Below are 22,102 nucleotides of genomic sequence, written 5' to 3' on the forward strand. Positions count from 1 at the left end.
GAAATTGTGAGTAACTTTGTACCTGTAGCAAAGGCTCTGCAGCTCAAGCCATTCGTTAGAGTTGAAAATTAACTTCTCTTGTTGAACTGAGTTAACCGAGTGAAAAAGGAAACTGTGACTAAGGCCAGTATAGGGGCTCTTCTACCATGTTTTGGCACTGTTTTCTAGTAAATACTAGAGCAGCGCTAGTAAAGAGGCTACTGGAGAGTGTTTTCTAGCACACTGTATTCTTCTCTGATAAATGACTCAAATACAGCCAGATAGAAATTAGAATTGGCTCAAACACATTTTGGTTTTGGTAATCTTTGCATGAAACAGGTGTTAACCTCAATGGAGTCTGGGGATTAATCAAAGACAAGCATTTTAACATTCAAATCACTATTTACAGCTTTCACAACTTGAGAGAACTAATGAAAGATCCCTCACATAAGCGTAACAACATAATGTGACAATTCATGGGGTTTGTTTGGGGAATTCTTTGGTTTAAAAGCAGTTCAAGGCTCACGATGACAAGCAGCAACAATGACAGTTGACTGAAAAAAGTTTGTAATGATCTATAGCAAGGATAACGGAATACCTGATTTATAATTGTCTTCATAGAAGTAGTACCTTTGTTTTTCCACTACAATAAGGTCATACAATTACCTCTAAATACTAAAGAAACATCTCTAGTGATATTTCTTCCTAAGTAATCTAAATTCCCTGAAGTGCTTTGCTCAGACACTGAAAGCATAAGAAGTGCTAATTACATGAGAGCATAGGCACAGCGATGTCTCATTTCCTCTTTAACACTTTCTGTGTCCTGGTTGATCAATATGCTAGAATTCAATGGCTTGCTGAATTCCGAGTTGCAGGCTACCGGATACAGAAAGCCTTAGTTCCAGCCTGACAGACTACTCATACCTCTGCTCTTGCTCGAAGGTTACCATGGATCACCAGAAATATATATCCAGCCTGGAAAAGAATAACCATGAAGCCACCCAAACCCACACTGGGTCAGAGCAATTCAGGACAAGACGGCCTGGCTGGCTCAGTCAAAAAGAAGTTTGTTCTCTTCCTGCACAACTAGTTACGGGAAATTTAACTTCCACTGTCTCTGCCATGAAACAGTTTCATTTCACAGCTTTATCACTGGAAATGACGAGAATGCAATTCAGCAAATCTTTGGTACAAAGAGCAAGGTGCTGTGTCAAAGTATTTTATTAGTAAAGCTGATATTTATGAGCATCTTGACTCACCACGTCATCTAAAGGGCAGTTGGTTTTGCAGATAAGCAGTTCAACACAAATAATTCCAGCTGCCTGAGCCAGACTCAATACACAGAACCAGTCTGTGATGCAATATATAACCACACGTATACACGGGCATGTGTGAGATACGTAGCACGGTGCTGGCAGTTTTAAGGATGTCTCTGAGCAGCGCAGCCCCCTGCGGGGGCGAAAAGCACACACGGCCTTGGGCCGCTGCTGGGGGCACAGCCCGCGGCCCGGCGCGGCCCCAACACCCACCAGCCCACAGGGCGAACCGGCGGCGCTTCCCGGGTAGCTCAACGGGAATGGCACCCGCCTGCTGCCGCGGGCCAGCCCCTGCAAAGCGCCGCCGAGGGCACGGAGCCTAAACGCGGCCCCCGGCACGGGCGGGCCCGGCACCCCGCGCAAGTACGGGCGCTCCGCCCGGCAGGGGCTGGGGGCCCAGCGGTGCCGCGGCCGGCAGCTCGCCCCAGCGCACTCAGGCGATGGCTGCCCGGGCGGCCCCGGGGCGAGCCGGGAGCCCCGGGCCGGGCCGCGGGGGCAGGCGCGGTGCCGCAGGCGGCAGCCCAGCCTCCCACCGCCCCGGGCGCGGGCGGGCAGGGCCGGGGGAGAGGCCAGGGCCGGGAGGCGGCCGCGCCGGCCGGGGCGGAGCGGGCGGGCGGGGGCGGGCGGCGGGCGGGCCCAGCGCTAGGCCCGGCGCGGCGGGGGGCGGCGGGCGCTGCGCAGAGCCCGGCTCCCCTCGGCGGCGGGCGGAAGGCCGGAGGGCGGCAGCGCCATGCCCGGCCCGGCAGCGCCGGGGCCCGGCCCCGACCCGGAGGAGAGCTACGACTTTCTCTTCAAGCTGGTGCTCATCGGGGACGCCAGCGTGGGCAAGACCTGCCTGGTGCAGCGCTTCAAAACCGGGGCCTTCGCCGAGCGCCAGGGCAGCACCATCGGCGTGGACTTCACCATGAAGAGCCTGGAGATCCAGGGCAAGCGGGTGAAGGTGAGCGGGGCGGCGGGGGGCCGGCGGCTCCGGTTCCGGGGATGGCGGCCAGGCGCGGCTCACTCCCAGGCCGCCCCCCGGCGCCGCCGAGCTCGGTAACGGCACGGCCGCCCTGAGATGCCGGCGGGGGGCCCGGCCCGGCCGCCGGAGGCGGCGGCGGCGAGACGGCGGCCCGCGGCGAGCGGGGCCGCCCCTGCCCCTGTCGCCGCCTCGCTGCTGCCCCGCCGCGGGCCGCCGCCGGGTCCGGGGAGCGGGGGGCCGGGCACACCAGCCGCCAGCCGGGCCGGTCCCCTCTCGCACCGCGCAGCACCGGTACGGTCCCCGGTGCGACAGCCCCGCGCCTCGGGACGCGCCCTGCCCGCAGCACCCCGCGGCACCCCGCTTCCCGGCCAGGCTTCTGGCTTCCTGCCAGCCAGCAGGAGCCTCGGCTGCACTGCCGTGCCTCCAGGGAGGGATGCGGGTCTGGCCGGGAGGGAGAAGCTGGGGCAACTGCTGTTAGATCCGGCTTATTTACAAGTTCTCTTAAAGCGTTGTTCACAGGGTGTCTCACAAAGTGCAACTCTTAGAGCTCTTCCCAAACCAGAAGGCATCAACCCGACATTTGACTTCTGCTTGTTTTGTGCTGGAGAAAATCGGCTAGTTGTTAGGGTGAGAAAGAGGATGGGACAGTCACCCCGTGGAATTATCCGTAGACTCTCAGTCACGCAGCTTCCCCACGGCAGAGCGGGCCTCTGCGCACAGCAGCGATCACACAGCAGGGAAAAAGGCTTAAAGCACCTGCGGTTTGGGGGGCTACTGGGATAAATCCCTTCGCCAGCCCCCTCCGGAACACAGAGCTGTAACTCTCCCCCAGTGTGACCAAAAGGAACTTGATGCAGTCGCTGCCTGGGAAAGACCATGACGCTGGCAGTGGAATTCTGGCCTGTGTTTACCAAAACAGGTGTCAAAGTCCTCTATTGTCTTTTTCTTATAAATTAACTTCGGTGAGCAGAGTATTAAACAGAGAAAGCTGAAGAAAATGGAAGAAATGAAGGCTCACCTTTTTTAGGAAAGGAGAGGGATCAGAAGTTCCACACCTAGCAAAGGTGTTTATTTTCTTGGTGTTATTTTGCCTTTTCCTATCATGTGTAGCTGGGGTTAGCAGTTGAAAAGGAAACTCGCATTTTCTGTTTGTGCTGTTGGTACCTCTTCCGCGCTTTCGTCAGTGGGGGGGTTTCTCCTTTAAGATTGAAACCTGGCTCCATTTAAATGCCAGGCACATAGAAAGTGACAAATGTGTCTGTTCCTGGTGCCAGGGGTCTCAGCCACGACTTCGGGAGTAGGGGAGGGCTAGCCCAGGAAATAATCCACGCTTCCTAGGTGTGCTTTTACATCCTGTCAGTACTTACACCTGAATATTCCTGTACTAGTAGTAAGTCTGTAACAAAAACCTGTGGATTACTTCTAAGTATTTTACAAAAAACAAGTAAGAAAATGCAAGCTCTTGGGGCTTTCTTTTTCTTTGGATTTTCTGTACTTCCACTTAGAAAAAAATTAGGGATGCCCAGATTGAAGAAAAGTGTTCTAAGCATTACTTCAGCCAAATTAATCCAACATTGTTGTTGAATTGCCTTACAGACATTTTTGTTAGCCGCTCAGTCAGGGACACAGCTAGAATATGAAAACATTTGCTTTGAGGTTTTTTGTTTTGTTTGGTCTGTTAAGGTGTGGGGTTTATGTGAAGTTTAAATTCCGGTCAAGCTTTTCCAGCTGGATTGAGATTTCAAAGCAGTCCATCTGGGTCCTGATCTGGGTAGGTTTGTTCAGCATGCCACAGGAAATGGAGAATAAGAAGGCATTTTATTATACCCTTGTGAGCTCCCTTATAAAGTAGGCAAGTAGTTGTGTGTGTGTCTTGCACATTTGACAAATTTGGTTTTGGTGTTGGTTATAATAATTTGAGGAAAAGCACTTTAGCTGTCTGAACAGATCATATCCTAGCCTGTTAGTAAACAAGCCTGTACATGTGCTCCGGGAGAGATGGACTGTGTTTCTCATTGTTTCTCAGTCACGTGAGAGACACTTGTTTAAGAGTCTCAGATAAATTCTTGATTGGGCTGTATCAAACCAAGAGATATTCAGGACATGCTTAAAATACTATTTGTTGACCTTACAAAAAGAGCCTTAAAGCAGCGTGCCAGGTGATTGTGCTGCTCCCGTTTCATTATGGGTTTATGCTACTCAAGACTATCCTCATAAGGAATGCAAAGGCTTGTTTCCTTTTTAGCAAGTGGTACAGGAATGAGAAAACCCCCATTTTTATAATTGTTTAGAATTTTTATAATTTATAATTTTTTGATAATTTTTATAAGCTCATCTTTAGAAGCCCCTTCAGAACAACAGTGTGTACAACAAAAGTCCCAAGAGCTTTTGAACACTGCTTGCACCGCATCCCCTGTGGCCTAAGCTTAATTTTTGGTCAGGCTAATGGTAGTATTGCAACACAACTGAGTGAATATGAATTGGACACTTACTTTGAGATTGAAACAAACATTTTAAGGTTAATTGTATTAGTGTCCCTTTCTGTTTATAACTTCAAATGTTGTTATTACAGTTATATAATGTTTCTGAAACATTTGGAGCCCAGGGATTTTTAGTCTCACTTCCTTTTTTTTGCATTTTTGTTGGATAAGGGAAAAGAAGCATGTTGGGATACTAAAGGTTAAGGTTCTGCAAATAACTTTTATCTTTAACGCAAGGCTTTCCTCACATCTTAAAGCTGTATTCTTTCAAGTGTCTCAAATTATATTTCATATGCTGCTGCTTCATCAGCTACTGAAGCTGACTAAACTACATATGTAAAGAGATGTTAGTGCTTGAGAAAGGAGCTATTCATGGACAGTCCTGATAACTAAAGCTTTCTCTTCAGAAATAAAACAGTAAAGCGCCGGTATCATAAGCTTCCCCAGTATGTGCTAACCCTGATTTGCAGAGATTAACCATTTCCAGAGAGGAAGAACACGTAAGTTTGTCTGTGCCGTCCAGTCTTCTGATTCCCTTTTTGTTCTTTAAGATCTCCAGTTGCAATTTGAGGTATTGTCCGGTGGGATTACACGAGCCAGTTGCCTCTGAGACAGGCTGTTGTGAGCCATGGGCTCTTGGAGGCATTGAGCTAAGAGGCGAGCTGTGCAGCACGAAGCCAGGCAGGGATTTGGCAGATCTAGCACACTGGCTTCTAGTGGAACTTCAAAGTCCAAGTTACCTGTGATGACCATCTTGATTTTTTTTGTTTTGCTTTGGTTTATCATAAAGGCAAATTCTGACCAGCATTTATCCAGAATTCTGTGCTGCCGCTCCTTCCCTCCACGCCCCCACCCCACCCCCCCAGTTTAGGAAATGTCTGCAGTCTATCTTCATTTTTTTAAAAAAATGCTCTAGTATGTGCTGTTTTAACAGGTTGAAATTGTGGCATACTATTCTCTATAAAATACATCCTGCTTAGCTGGCTAAATCCTAGAGTACAGACCAGTTCCCAAAAGCTGTGGCTGTTGACTTAATGCATAGTGATTAAAGTCCTATTGATAAATTAATTACTTGTTCTTTGAGTGGTAGAAAGAATCTGGCAAACAGAACAAAAATGTTTTGTAACTGTTATGTCACTGTATAAAAAGATATTTATAAAACAGTGGAACTAAGATTTTACATAATGATAGGCAAGGACATTCAGAAGTCCATGAACAGTGGTTAGTAATAACAAAATCCCTTTTCTTTTGATGAATTTCCTCCTGTGAACTGATAAATTGGGTATCTTTAATGTCTACTTTACGCTGTCATTTCATAGTGTTCTACATATACTGAACATTTTTTTCCTTTATGCCATGGTTTTTCTCCCTCCCTTCATAACAAATACTTCTTTATATATCATTGCACTTCTTAGTTTACAAGCTTTTCCAGCCCATATGATATCAAGATTCTTGGCTTTTATTCAGGCTTCATGGCTGTAACTAAATCCCTTTCAGAATGGCCCAAAATGTAATGTGTTATTATCTGGCCCAATTGCAAGAAATATAAAATTATGACTTGTTAACTGTCTTGTCTCCTGACTGTTTTATTTAATAACATTGCTAAACAAATATAAATGAAGCTGTTGGTTTTTACATGGAAACAATGTTCTTTGATATCCAGAGGGAAGTGTAGCTCTCTTCCGTCAACTACTTTGATACCCATAATGCCAGAGCAAACAGGAATGCTACATTCCTGCAGGCAGGGACTCCTGATTCTCTGAAAACTTTGTAGGGAAACAATTGAACAAACCGAACAGCTACCCTAACTGTTCCATGTAGGAATATCACTTTAATTGGAATACATTGCCATACAGATGCTAGTTTGTTGCTTTTGGCAAAAACTGTATAGATTAAGTTGCAAGATTGTTTCACTAAATCTTTTTAGGAGGAAGTGTTGTGATTTGCCAGTGTACAGAAATGTGCGTTAGTGTTTGCCATTGAGGTGACAGGATTTAGACACAGTTGGTTAAGAATCGTTGAGCACGGTCTTTGCATCCACAATTTCACTATCAGGAAATGTTATGGATAATGCTATATTTTGAAGAATTCATAGTAGAAAAGTGACATTGTCTTTGTAAAGGAAGGTATCAGATACAGGATGTACTTAGTTATTATTACTGCTGCTTCACAAGCAAAAGTAAACCCAAACTCCCCTGATCGTTTAGAAGAATCAGGAAAGTTCTTAATAAATTTTGCAGGAAGTAAGGGAGGGAGAAGTTATTTAACGCGTCTTGAGGCCATTTGTTCAGCATTAACCTTTGATCAACTATATGTTTATCAATGCAAGAAGAATTCACATCAAACCATTTGATAATGTACATTTGCTATGCTCTGTGGTCAGCCTGCCACTTGCCATTTTCAACTTTGTTTCTACAGCTGAAACTCTGCTTTCTTTAAACCTAACCAGGCATCCAGAATGATCTTCCAGAGACCCCCGCATAAATTTCACCACCTTCTGTTTCCTCCCTTACATCAAACTGAAACATCCCTTGTTTCAGTTTTTCTCTGGTGTCTCTCATCTTTCTGTCGTGTGCCATTGTGAGGAGCCTCACTCAGTCTTCTTGATAACCTCCTGGTAGGTACTGGGCAGCAGCTAACAGGTCACCTCAGACCCCTCTCCTGTGCTGAATAAGCCTGTTCGCTGCAGGCCCTTCTCCTAGGGTATGCACTCCGGTTACCTGACCATCTTGATGGCCCTCCACTGAACTTGCTCCATTTCTTCCATGTCTGTCTTGTACAGGGGACCCAAAATTGGACACTGAATTTTAGCTAGAATCTAATAAGTGCTGAATAAAGGCGGGTTGTCTCCTCCCTTGATTACTGGCTTCACTCCTGTGCACACAGCTCAGGATGCTGCCAGGACACACTGCTGGCTCCTGTTTAGCTTGCTGTCTGCAAGGACCCCCAGGGCCCTTTCAGCACAGCTGCTCCTCAACCAGTCAGACCCTAGCCTGCATCTTTGCAAGGGGTGAATGACATACACTGCCTGTATACTCCTTCCCAACAGGAAAAGATGAAAAAGCAAATACGAAAAGATGTTCAAGACTTTGTCTAATGTACTTACGGAAAACTCCAATTCTACAGTGATCATGTAGAGTCATGAAAAATCTTACAGGAGTTCCTAGATTTAGCGCTTTCCTATTCAATACCAGCCAGTGCTAACAGCTCTGCTATCCAAAAACTTCAAAGCTAAAAGCAAATCAAAATAATCAGCTTTTGTAAGTAAATGGGCATTCAGTAGTGAAACAATCGGCGCAAGAAGGATGTGGCTCCTTGTCTTTGTTCACTTAGGGTATTCTGTCATATTCCCTCTGAACAATGGGTCTTTATTCTCTGTTCTTCATCCTGTCCTTATCTGCTACTAGAGATGGTCCCCCCGAAGGGCTGCTACCAATCTATTTCATAGGTGTTTTCTCTAAGTATCCTCAGATTAATTTAACACGATTCTCCAGTAATCCCAACTTCTCTCTTTCTTTCTTACATAAAAATTGTTGCTAAAGTAATTACAAAATCAGGACTTGCTTAAAAAGGTTACTAAGAGACAGACATTGCTTCCATCACATTATTTACAATGCTGAAGCACTTAAATCGAGGAAATAAATATGAAATTTGTGTCATATACTGTATACGTGATACACTTACGCAATACAAAAGAGTATATGATTGTATCTCTTTTTTTGTTTTGTTTCATTTTTTGGTGACCTGTGGCTAGTACAGTTCATTTGGTATTTTGATTTTAATATCTAACTTAAATTGAGGGGCTTTCAAATGAGAAATACTGATATTTTTTTTCCAAAGAATTTGCAGTTGTTATTTCCTGTCAAGAGTTACATATTTGTAAATACAGTATAATAGAAAGACTGTATGTTTTTTTTACTATAAAATGGTGGTTTAAACTTACAGTTGTGGTTGGTATTTATATGTAGTTCTCATGTTTCCTTTTCAATGGAATTGTCTGAAATGTATCTGTACACCTAGTGGACAAAAATACTTAGGAAAATAACTTGTATTTTTGTAATGACTCACTTTTAGTTGTATATCAGACTGATTCGTGCTATACAGAAATGCTTTTCTGAAGAGTTTTCTGAAGATGCTGTCAAGCATATTAGCTATATTTTGCCTTTAGAAATACATCTTGTTTAAATTGGGTAATCTGGTTCATGATACTTGCATACTCTGTGTGTGTCTGTAGTGTGTGTTCTTAATGATTTAAAATAAGCCAGTTATTAAAACTTCAAACAATGTGGCAGGACAGGTTTTCAAGGTTTCAGATTGTAAAGAGTGAGTTGCTATTAGGCCCCCCAAAAGCACCTTTGCACACTGAGCGTGCTGCCAGGTGGACTGATTCATACCAGCTGAAGCTGCCATCTCTGCACGGGTCTGACAGGAGACTGTACAAGGGCTCCTGACCCAGCTTCAGGTGAGCTTGCTGATCAGTTCACACCCACCTTCAGCACCAAGTTAAACTGAAGGGGCATACTCATGATCGGTTCAGGACAAATTTGCCGTTGCTCTAAACAATCGTTGCACCTTCCTCCCCACGCAGTCTGCATGCTTTCAGTACCATGTGGCTGTGTAATTGGTATCCAACCTCCAAACAAAGGGAAAACCCCTATTTTTCAGTTACATCAGTGAATTAAGCTATATGGTAGAGCAGATTAGCAGGTGCTAGTTTCAGTGCAGGGAGAGGGCAAGGATATGCAGCTGGGGTGGCAAGTAATTTGGTTGAAGCCAGTCATTAAACCATGCCTGTATTTCACTGACTTTCCCTGAAACAAAGAGTGGGCACTCACCTGGCTCCTCCTGCCAGCAAAAGCAGTGGGAACAGTGACAAACAGTGTGTCAGTTGGTACGTATGTTTGCAAACAAAGTATCTGCTTAGGGGTCTAACACATACTGTAGTCTCAGCAATGAAAGCAAAACTACAACAAACTGAAGATCATGTGGAAAGCTAAATGATTCTGAGTCCTTACACAAGAGCAGAGACAAGTAGGGGGACATGAACTTCGAATGCCTGAGGGAAAGAACTTACCTGGACGATGTGGGCTGGGAGAAGACTGCCGTTTGGGTTCCTGAGAAGGTCAGACCTGTGGTCTGTGCTGTTCCCAACAGGACACCGAGGGCTTCAGTCCTGTGAACACACAGACATAAATGCTGGAGTAAAACATGTGTGCGGGTGCTCTGAGATCTTGTGGTGACATTTTGAGGTTGCTTTATCACTACTGAAAGGCTGTGGAAATTGGGGAGGACCACAGAAAGGCCAATATTGTACTCATCTTCAAAAAGGGCAAGAAATCCTGGGAAACTACAGGCTGGTCAGACTCATTTTGGTGCCTGGGAAAATTAAGGAGCAATTCTTCTTGGAAGAATTAAGTTTTGACCCCACTTTAAGCAGGCATTTGGCTTTGTCACCTCCCAAAATCTGTCCTAACCTCAATGATTCTGTGATTCTGTGGAATGTACTTATACTGAGGTCTTCAAAATCCACTATATAACACAAGGCTGGAGACTAGCTTGCTCAGTCACTCTGCAGCTAAATCACTATTATTTATACATGTGAAAGGTGTAAGCCAAAACAAATATTTTTAAAAATATTTAAGAAGTTTATAATTCTTCTGTATGCACAGAATCTCTCAGACCTCTCCCAAGAGTTGGGTAATCATCATTAGCCTTGTTTTGCACTTGACCTAATGGAATACTACGGTTTAAAACTACGTAACAGATACAAAGGTCTAGTGGGAGACTTGAGTACAGAGAACATCGTATATACATAAACCTGCCATGAACTTCCTCATCTCTAGTAATGGCCTCCTGACTGCTCTAAATCATTATCAATTCCATTAATAATCAGTGCTTTATGGTGTTCTGAGTCCATTACAGTCCCTTCCCCTTCTCTGAGAAAACTCTTATGAGGACCGAGGAGCACTTTTTCATTGGATTGATTCCTTTTAAGCTGTACATATGTCATTTGGGATCTAAATGCTTGGCTAGCACAGGAAAGTGATCCAATCAGTACAGCCTTTTCCAAAGTGAAAGCTGCTGCTCAAACACGCAGCAGAGTCAGAAGACACAAACAAAATACTAACGTGCAAAAGAAATATATGGAAAAATTATTCCATATTATTTGGTATAAAATATCACTGGTGCATTGTGTTACATTATTGTCAGCTTTTTAAAATAAAGAAGCTCAGAGAGAGGGGAAATAATAAATAACAGGACCACAACAGGGGAAGGTTAAAAAACCCAAAAGTATTTACTTATGTCCTGTCTCAGTTAAGAGGAGATGCAGAATCTAAGGAACGGCACAAAAAGACAGGCAGTGGTCTCCCACTGATTGTTTGGGGATATAGAAATGAAAGTGAGCAGAAGGACAAAAAATTATAAAACTTAAAAAAGGAAATTCTTCAGTTTCATTGCTACTATATATTGAAACCAAGAGCTTTGAAAGATTCAAAAAGGATTAGAGATTTATAAGGAGAATGAGAACATCCACAGTTACCTTAGATTAAAAGCTCCTGGAATATAAACTCTCATTTTCCAGGACGTTAGACAACCTATAAAACAACTGGATTTAGAAAGAAATTTTCCCTGTGAGCAGGATATTGTATTTGTCCACTCTTGACTTATTTGGCTTCTTTCTATGGAACATTTAGTACTGGGAACTCAAACCCTGATACTAATACTGATAGTTCGTGTGCTGCTGGATTTAGACAGAAGTATGTAAGCTAAGCATTTCTTCTTCCTGCCCAGATGTAATGTCTGTGGGTACCACCTAGCAAAGAACAGGTGACTAGACTGACTAGATCTTTCGCTGACTTTATTGAAACCTAGGATTGCTGGCATTTCTTTTAAACATTCTTTTACATTTTATGTATTCTATATACATTGTTCTAATTGTCTCGTATTTCCTCATAAAACAGCATCAGCGCTCTCAGATGACACTAGCACATCCCACTCCAGTTGTTACTGCCCCTGTAGCAGAACTGACAAAACCACATCAGTACCACAGACAATGTGTAGTGAAAACCCACCTGTAGATTCAGTGACACACCAGATGATGAACTGGAGCGGCTTGGCTATGGACTAACATCTCGTTTTGCTAACTCAGCTAGAGAAGGTGGTGACGGGGTAAGGCTGGACATGCAAGCAATAATTTCATAATCTGCCACACAAGGATGCATCAGAGCTTGCCTGCAGGAACCCAGAGTGTCTCAACACAAATAGAAACTTCGAGCAGCCAAGTGAGAATAGGTTCTCCAGTGTTTATTATTATCCTTAAATCATGAACAAAGGACTAGAGAATTGTGCTGCCAGAATGCATCACACATAGGGAAGATTTATAACAAGGCTACTGAATCAAGTCCTACCTGTTGATTCAGGAAAGCTTGCTAGCCAGTGTCTCACTGTATGCTTTGTATTATTTAGTTGCAGATCTGGGACACGGCTGGCCAGGAGAGATTCCGAACTATCACACAGAGTTATTACCGCAGCGCCAATGGAGCAATCCTAGCCTATGATATCAGCAAGAGAGGCTCTTTCCTGTCCATTCCTCGCTGGATCGAGGATGTGAGAAAGTATGCCGGTTCCAACATAGTGCAATTACTGATTGGTGAGTTAAAAATACTAATACCGAGCGCTACAGGTTACTGTACGATGTAATTAGTTACAATATTTGTTTAAGGTGGTTAGGAGTTTTCTTTTTGGTTGATGATAAGATGTACAATAGATCTGACTGGAAATTACCCTAGTATTTCTTTTAATTAGAAAGTGCTGTTTCAACAAAACATAAATGTTTTGCTTGGATTAACTTCTGTTAAGTAGTAGACAGCTTTGTATCAGAAACCAGCTTTGAATCTTTTGCATACCACTTAATGGAGAACTGGGTACCCAAGGTTTCCAGGTTCAGCTGGAGGCACAGCTGCTGTGGATCATAAGGTTTCCAGGGCCCAGAGAAGCTTCAGTATATCAAGACAATGTTTTTTGGTGAACTGGAACACCTGCATACTTCTGCAGAGGGATTTCAGAAGGACTTCAGGGCAATCGGGGTTTGTCAGTTCTCTGCTAGAAGTTCTGCTTCCCAGCCCCAATGTTTCTGACTACGGTGTGGCTCTCAGGAGCTTATAGATCCACTAATACGACATCAGTACTCTTCTAGATTTCCCTAGGTATCAGCAGGCTGCTGTCATTTTCACGAAATGGTTTTAGCTTTCATTTTTAGCCCATTTTTCTTCTGTTAAGGTCTACAGCCACTACTATTTTGACTTTTTCTGTTCTCTATATGAGTCATACAGAAATACAGGTTGGAAGGTGCTTAAGAGATTATCTAGTCCAACCTCCTGCTCAAAGCAAGGCTAACATTGGGTTAGTCAGGGCCTTTTCAGTCAAATTTTGAAAATTTCCAAGAATGGAAATTCTGCAGATTTTCTGGGCAACCCAAGAACTTCCTGCTAAATACTTACTTTGACAACAGAGTCATTAAATAGTCATTATGAATGACTCTGTTGTTTCTTCTTTCAGGAAACAAGTCTGACCTAAGTGACCTTCGAGAGGTTCAGCTGGAAGAAGCTCAGAGTCTGGCTGAACACTATGATAATATCATCTGTGCCATAGAGACCTCTGCGAAAGACTCCAGCAATGTGGAGGAGGCTTTTGTGAAGATGGCTACGGAGCTCATGATGAGGCATGGAGGCCCTATGTTCAGTGAGAAGAATACTGACAGCATCAAGCTTGACAGCAAAGACGTTGTAGAAGGCTGGGGGTGTGGTTGCTGATATGAGCTAGGTGATATCCCTAACTTTACTGGAATTTAGATGGTGCTTCACCCTAATGCTGAGTAGCATGGTAGCCATATTCTCCTCCTCCTGTGAAACCAGCAATTTTGTAGAAGTTAGACACAATCCTGTTTTCTTTGGTGTCTTATTTTTTAAAAAGGGACTCTTGAGAGGTAGTCCTAAAAGTCAAGCCCTCTGAAAAACTTACTCAAAATTTGACCCCACCATTTTATTTTCTGTAACCTTCATACAAGTTACAAAAGTGGAGGAAACAACTTTGAACTGGTGATGTGGGGTAGGAAGACAGATAGTTGGGGAAGACTGATGCACACCCGAAGTTCTGAAGCATTTAGCACGGGACTGTTCACAAAGGAGGTCACTTCTGGAGTAGGCAATCTCGACAGTGTCTTTTTAAATCCTCAGCACTCCACCAATGACCAGAAAGTGACAGTGTCTTTGATAAAAGTATGTCAAGTGTAAGAATACCCAGCGTTTTGATCACAGGACCAAATAGCAGTCACCTGTCCTAGGGCATATGGATTGCTAGTGAGCATTGGAACAGGCCAGGGTGGTGAAGCCTTCTCTCAGGTTTCGTTATGATTTTATTAAGTTATCACTCTAACAAAAAGCAAAATCAGCCTGAGCAGTATCACGTGACTTGCTATCAAGCGGAATTGGACCAGTGTAGTTATTTTAAATACAGCCTCGAGGAGATGGTAGATGCATTTCATTTGTTATTGTTTGCACAGTGATAGCTCCCTTTTCCAAGTGGGTATCATTGAGTTTTTGCCCTCAGGTCTCTCAATTTCATTCCACAACTCAAGACCTGTGCCACTGGAAACAGGAACTGGAGAAACCTTGAACTGACTGGTAGCCATGATCTCCTCCCACGTGCCTAATGGTCATCTACAGGGTTAATTCTAGCCATACATTTGACATGATGTTACCAGAGTGTTTACTGCTTGTTTAGAGTGTTTAAGTGGCATAAGTGAATTCGATTTTTATTTTGGTTTTTTTTAAAACCATCTGTTTAAATACAATCTGGGCATATAATGGGAAAGAAGACCTCAGAATAGCTGAAAACTGCATGCATTGCAACTTCTTGGTCATAAGAAACCAGCAACTTTTTTAATGATTCCTTCCCAACTTTGTACTCAACTGCTTCCCTCTCTCTATCACAAGTTACCAATTGCTTTTCATTTCTTGAGAACACTCAGCAGGAAATAATCTTTCACTGTTGATCAAAAGTCTACATCGTTAAGTAAAATAGACTTCGTGATTCAACTACATATAGTTGTCTTTCAGATTCAGCTCTGTATTGTATGTTGTAGATGCAGTAGAAGTACTGATGGCAGCAGTCCTCTCTGGATCTACACTCTCAAGCACCTTACAAAAACGGATTTGCGAAGGGAGCAGAAGCAGAATTATTTTTAACTCTGCAGTTAAAGCAAAAGTGTTCAGAGGTAACAAGTGATTTTTGCAATCCTGATACTTTGAAGAAGCTCATTTTCAGAAAGCATCCACTTAAAGTGAAGTCACTTGTCCCTTTTGAAAATCTTGATCAAAAAGGACATGGATTTGCTTGCTACTAGGGCTACACCAGTTATTAGCCATTCAACATATCCAGTATCGTGAAAAACAGGGAGATTTAAGAAAGGGCTAATGGATCCTAGTTTCAATACTATTCATCTTCCTACAGAATATATTAAACCATTCTCTGGTCTTTCTGGTTTTTTAAAACTATGAGGTAGATAATTGAGGAGTAACATATGCTTTGTAGCCTGTTTGCTTCTAATCTAAGGGGTAAGTTTTCAAGTTTTATAGTTGTAAGAGTGAAAGGGCCTTAATTTTTTCAGTTAGAGTAGTTTTCACAATTCTAATGTTTTATATGGAAGGGCAGGTTGAGCTGCAGTACTTGATAGTATTTTTGGGTAGTTTTCCAGGACATTGCCAGCTCTCCTACATCCAAAGGTAACAGGCAATAAGTGTCCAGCAGTAGCTGGACACTGAAAATGAGAGTTTTCCAAACACTAGATTTGTTAGTGATTAGCAAACCTTCTATTCCACTCTTAGGAGAAACTATGAAGACAGGCCAAGCTGAAACTCGGTCCTGACGACTGCTTTTCCTCCTGGTTAGGTGGTCCTTAAGATACAGAATACTAGTAAGCATCTGACTTTATGTCGTGACATATTATAGTTTACATCTGCAGGTCACAGTCCTGCAGTTCTGCATGCTTGAACATGGACCCTCAGATAAGCTCAGCCTCCCACTATTTGCAGGATTAGTGCCAAATTAAGCCATGCTGATAAAACCTCACACACATTTAAGAACAGTATTGCTACTACTCAGATTCAAATCATTAGTTTACATAGTAACTCGTCCTAAAACTAGAGCAAGATGCAAAATGAACATAAATCCTGCTTCCAATGCAGTCAGCGAATGATTGTGTTTTTAACAGTAGATGGAGAACTAAGGAATTACTGATCCATTTCCTTAGTTTTGAGGTTTGTTTAGTAAACAAGTAGAATTAGACCAAGCACTATTCTTTTCCTTAAAATTTGTATATCTCTTAAGCTAGTCTTGCAGGTTGAGACTCTGTCTGCAGGTTAGTCTGTTTCAGTCAGAAAACATGAAATACGGCATCAGTGATTTGTTCGCTGTGCTTTCAAATGAAGGCAGCAATTCAGGTTAGTTTTCATTTTGCTGTAGAAAACTAAGACTATGGCTTTAAGTCAGCTTTGTCTTCTAACTCTTGGCTCTTCTATGTTGTAACAAGTGTAATACAAGTTTGCATGCCCTACCTAACTGAAAAAAGGGAACAAAGAAATAGACTGAAGACCTGGTTTATTTTTTCAGGTTAGTAGCAGATACCAATGACAGTGCTTGGGCTGTCAGTAGTAAAAGGCTATTTCAGTTACCAGACCCTTTCTTTGCCTAGTAGTAATAGCACAATACTCACTAGGCTGATAGCTTCTTGACCAGAAACAAATTAACTTAGAGCTTTTTGGTCCCCTTCTGAAGACTTCTAATAATTCACATGCATAGCTATGTAATTTAAGTTTTAGGAAGACAGTCCTGTTACTTTAATTCCATTAATCCTATTGAAACCAAAAGGACACCTGGGTGAAGAGAGTGAGTAGCAATAAACCTGAGACTTACGGGTAAAAACCTCGGTTTCAAATCTAAGGTTACAAATGTGCTCTGATGTACATTGAGTGAATAATTCAGTAGTGCGTGATCAGCGTTCACAGCATAAACATTTGCCAAGAAACCTGTTTACTGGCAATTGAACATTAACAAGACTATGGTGCAGTAATTGCTTTTAAGCAGATCTCCTTGGCTGACCATGTATTTGCATTAGTATTTATCATTTATTTTTGGCAGTACCCAAAGTGTGCAAAATATTACAAAAACACAGAAGGGGACATTGATCCCTGCCTTGTCACAGTTAGGAGTGGAATGCAGAGTAAATACTGAAATGAAATCATCAGCAGAATGTGGTTCCCAGGAGCATGGGCACTGTTATCCTTTGTATTGATTTTGTTTTAAGCTAATTTTATCTCCAGTTACTTACCCAGTCCATCATCACGGATGGAACTTGTACAAATATTTATATTTATATAAATATAATACCAAATAAATGTTAGCCCAGAAAGCTGCTAACATTTGCTCTGCAAAAAAAATTTAAAAAATGAAAATACTTACGAACAGCGGAAAAGTCCTAATGATTTTATCATTCTCACTGTACTGGTAAGCAGGTCACTTTTGGAGGAAGGGGAAACTATAAAACTAAATGAAGCCCAGCTAATACTGTATAGATTTCTGAGAACTTCACAAAAGGTGGAGCTCTTGCTCAAATTTTTTATTTGCCTTTAAAGATCATATTTATTTGAAGAATAAAACTGATCATCACGTGCAATATACATGCATTACTGCAGTAGTACATGACAGTATGTATGCACTCCACAGTAGCACCCTTAAATAACACTAAAGCCTTGATTTGCCTCAGGATATGCTGTCCCACTAAGATTTACACCTCTGTTACTTAATCTCATAGTCCCAGCCACTGACCATTTGAATGTCTTTTGCCATCTCATGCCAATCATGAGGGAACTGGGAGGTAATAACATTATTAGTTTCTCTTGATAGGATTGTTTTAATCCATGTTATGATGGCAGTCTCTTTAAATCAAAATTAATTTTAATTTAATTTCATTAATAAAACTTGTTTATCTTTACCTGTCCTGCTTCCAAAACCTTTATATATTAACAGACCACTGAAATTTACCCTGTTGCATTATTTTGGGTAAACAGTGTGCTGGAAGAAAATGAGGTGAGAACAATACACACTTTGTGAAACTTAAAAATAAAATTACTCTCCTTTTGGCGTCTTCCAGCCTTGGAGAGTGCTCAGTTTAACCCCTGTCAGTCATTCTCTGTGGAAACTTCACAGAAACAAACCGGGTAACGGGCAGAGAATAAACAGGGAAAATCCAAGGAAACTGGAGCGAGGATGTACTCTTGTGAAGAGGTAGTTCTCGCACGACTCGCTTTGCCCTGGTAGCTGATGATGACCACGTAGCTTGTATTCCCACCCTGGTGGTACAAGAAGTGAGGCAATTAAAGAGCAACAGATGCAAGGACATGTGTAGTTCTTGGTGGAATTGACAGAAAATTAATCTCAAAGTTCAGGCTAATCACACTAACCACTTAATTATCCTTTCTCAAATGATACTAGGTTGTTTCATCAACTAAAGGGCATTCTGGATTTACAGATTTGAAAATGAAACATGCTATATTGTTAATGTAGATTAATAGTTACATTTTATTTGTTGTACAAAGTATAGTGACTTCAGTCACAGAGCACGTGCTATATTGTTAATGTAGATTAATAGTTACATTTTATTACAGTATAGTGACTTCAGAGTCACAAAAGCAGAGTCCTTTATAACTGGGCTGTTCTTAGATTTGACAATTCTTTTCCATGCTGTAAGAATAGATTCATAGATTTAAGATATACTGTCTCAGTTTTATTTTTGTAATATCTTTTGGTGCTGATCGTTCCACTGAGATTTCAGTTAAAGAACCAGCCTCCTGGGTATCTTAGTTTTTACTGGCCAGGTAATGTTAAATTTCTTCTAACTCTATTGAATTGGGTTATAGAGCTATTTGAAGCAGCAAAATAATCTCAGATGGAAGCATTTAATTGCAATCCCCACTGTCTACTTAAAAAAAAAAAACAAAACCAACAACAACAAAAAAACCCCACAGAAGTATTCCACAACTAGATATTCTGATATGTGGCACAAGTTTAGCCCTCTGCATCTTTTTTATCATTTCATTTTATTTTACTTGGAAAAGAGCAGAGTTGCAAAATGAAAACCAACCAACCCAAATGTATGTTTGCTGTCCATGGAATTGTTGCCAGAGGTTAGATAAAAATAGCCAGTATACTCTCCTATCTTGATCTTAGATAGCATTTTTTTAATATGACTGCAAAATGTTAAAATGCACTTTAAAAATAATTCTTTGAAGCACAGAAGGGTTGCATTTTTTTTTCACTGTATCTTTTTTCACAAGGGTTCCTATTACTTTAATACTGATAAAGAAAGTTACCTGTATGACATAAGTAACTTCAGGCATCACTGAAGACTGACTGTGTCAACAATTGTCTGGTTTTTCCATATGAGTCAGTGGCCAGTGGAAAACAAGGGAACAGAATAATTTCACTAGAATGAGAAAAGTGAAGCCTGACTAACGATCAGGGAAGATTTTCTAGTCTGATTGAATGTGTTAGGTTTAATTAATGCTTACTCAGTTCAAAGAAAATACTTTCCTTCCCAAAGGTAAAATAACAGACTACACAAATAGTTTGGGGTTTTCCTGTTCGCTTTTTGTACAACAAAAATGTGGCTGCTGTGTATACTGAAGAAGAATGGACTGCTAAACTAGTTAAGGTAACAGCATAGTTTAACATTTGGAGAGCTGTTAAATTGGCTTAAAGCTGTATTTAGAACCTATTCCTTCCACTAAAAGGTGAAAAGTATGTCTCTCCCTGAGGACACTACTGGAAAACTAGAAGATTCAAGATTGTACCTTGATAAAAATTTATTGAGGCTCTCTTTATCATTAAAAAAGTCACTTTCCATGTTCCTTCTGCAAGATATTTTTAGACTTCAGTTATTTCCAATTTGATTATCCAGCTGAACTGCTGACACTGATTTCTACTTTCTTTCAACCTCAAATTTAACAGAAAACTGAGGATGAAACTTCCTATCACAAAGTGCTGAAGGGCAACCAGATTCTAACCAATAGGTTTTTGCACATGTATCGCCATCACTCTCCTGCTCCTGTGACAGTTAATATCTGTAATGCGTGTATGTAACACACCGTACTCTGAAATTAGCCAAGTCCAGCTTTGCGACCATTCATCCGGGTAGGCAGTGTAGGTCAGGGAAGGTATTAGGCAGGTACAGCAGCTCTGCAAAGCTGCTTCTGTTTAAGCCACTTCTGTCTAGGGCTTACCTAGCCCATTCAGAATTTGTTATTACAGCTAAATTACTACATGTGAACTATTTGCTTTTCCTTTAGTCATAAACATTTTAAAAATTCTACATTTAGATACTTTAATTGTAAAGCCTCAACTAGGACACTAAGAACAGTAGTCGCCCAATTTAAGCTTTCATAAGAACATACACCTTATCATTGACCGCTCTGTAGTTTAAACCATAATTCCCCCATGGAACTAAAATACATCTTGAAGTACACACTATACAGATGTAACAGCTAGCTAAAAGAATCTGATTTTATGTAAATTTTAGCTTAAGAGAAAGTACCTTACATATGACCAAAATTATGGCAAGCTAGCAGTTGTGATTTCTAATTGTTCAGTCAATTCTTTTTAAGACAACTGACCAACACAATCGGTACACTTCCAAAAGTCAGTCTCTTCAGTAACCACTAAGTAACAGCCTGTTACACTGCACTGTGCTGCAGAACATGTGATGATCAACACTCATTATTTCTGCAATAAATTTGATGAGCAATATAAACTTACATGAACATGTGAGGGAGTGATTTGGGGTTTCTAAACTACTGTATGTGAAAACAAGGGTATGAAGGATTGTCCTTTGAACACGGCATGCAAACTTGTCTTGACAATTTGAAGGTACTTTTAAAAAGTGAGTTAAGAGCTGAATTTTCAGACATTAAAGCTGCTGACAGATGCCTACCAATGTCTTCAAAAGTATCTAGTTATCATTGCAAAAAAACACAAAACTGGTATGGAACTGGTTTTGCACTAAAGGGAAGTAGTTATCAGGAAAAAAAAAATACATTAATGTGAAAGGTAGAGCATCCTTATTATTCTGCATTTTTCCTGTTCGCTCCCTAGTCCAATGCTGTGCGTAAGCAAGCATTTTTCCCTTTATAAATGGTATTAAAATAGATTATTCTAAGTGTGAAAAGTAGTTTGATACTTGACAAAATAAAATGCTATATACATTTTCTTAAGAGAGTGATAATATTGATGAGAATAACTTTGCTAACACAGTTTGGTGTGGTAATATAAGGGATTCACCAAACAGCTGAGTTGGAATGGTACATACACGTACCGTTTCAAAACCGGAGGAAGCCAACGGATGAGATCAGACACTGTCCTGCTTGCCAGGCATAAAGTAGGTACAGACACATACTGAGCAGAAGTTGAATTTAGTTATTTGTAACAGTTTTTAAAGATTTCTATTTTGTAAGTCAGTAAGGAGAAACGCTAAGATTTTTGATAGTCAGATACGCTCAGTGCTGTCAACCAGCTTTTCCCTCCTTTGTGCCTCACTGGTATCTGGCAGACAGAAACCCCACAACTCCAGAGACTAGATAGCATTGGAGTGAGTCTGGCTCACACACCTGTTGGGGAGAAAATAAAAATCTCTTAATTCATATTGAATTCATTCACTGCATTCCAAAATTATTTCAGGGGTTTGGATGATAACAGTGTTAAAATTATTCTGCATTTTCTAGGACAAATCTGTTGCTGTTTCTCAAGGTTTCTTCGAGAGATGCAGGCTATACATTTCTAATCATCCGTAATGACTTTGCTTTTAAACTTTCTTATCACAGTACTGGCTAGATCATTTGGAATATGAGACAAGGGAGCAAGCTTGCATACTACAGTAATTTTTTATACTTTACCTTCATCTATTTATGGATTTATCATGAAAAATATTTTTAAACATATGAAACCTGCTTTTTGTTGTGAATTTTAGCAAGGTAGTGGATACATTGTACTGTGTATCATTAAAAAGGTTCAATTAAAGTAAACATTTGGCAATTAATATCTTTTGTTGTTATTTTATGCATGTGCCTTGCTGTGGTTTATTATCAGAGACAAAATCAAGTTTTAAGAAATAATGTATCCTATTCTACAGTGCTGTATGGTGTTCTACTTTCACTCAAGATACAATCTAATGTACTCTTGATTAAACAAACAGTGCTTAACTCCCTTCCTCTTATCCTTGCAGCTGCCCGTCACTTACATAAATGCACGTACATTAA

The 22,102-nt window shown here is 41.3% G+C and overlaps 1 protein-coding gene across 1 annotated transcript; it reads left to right on the top strand.

Annotated features, from left to right (window-relative positions):
* Window positions 1–1,928: 1,928 nt before the first annotated feature.
* Window positions 1,929–21,882, top strand: RAB43 (RAB43, member RAS oncogene family). Its single transcript, XM_056335379.1, has 3 exons — window positions 1,929–2,235; window positions 12,204–12,387; window positions 13,296–21,882. The coding sequence occupies exons 1-3, from the start codon at window positions 2,026–2,028 to the stop codon at window positions 13,547–13,549; spliced, it is 648 nt and encodes a 215-aa protein (XP_056191354.1). The 5' UTR covers window positions 1,929–2,025; the 3' UTR covers window positions 13,550–21,882.
* Window positions 21,883–22,102: the final 220 nt, after the last annotated feature.

This window comes from Falco biarmicus, chromosome 4 (assembly GCF_023638135.1).
Source record: "Falco biarmicus isolate bFalBia1 chromosome 4, bFalBia1.pri, whole genome shotgun sequence".
Lineage (NCBI taxonomy): Eukaryota > Metazoa > Chordata > Aves > Falconiformes > Falconidae > Falco > Falco biarmicus.

Coding starts and splice junctions, on each gene's coding strand:
- RAB43 (XM_056335379.1), top strand. CDS start 2,026: ATGCCCGGCCCGGCAGCGCCGGGGCCCGGCCCCGACCCGGAGGAGAGC. Junction 2,236..12,203: donor TCCAGGGCAAGCGGGTGAAG/GTGAGCGGGGCG, acceptor TGTATTATTTAG/TTGCAGATCTGGGACACGGC. Junction 12,388..13,295: donor CATAGTGCAATTACTGATTG/GTGAGTTAAAAA, acceptor TTCTTCTTTCAG/GAAACAAGTCTGACCTAAGT.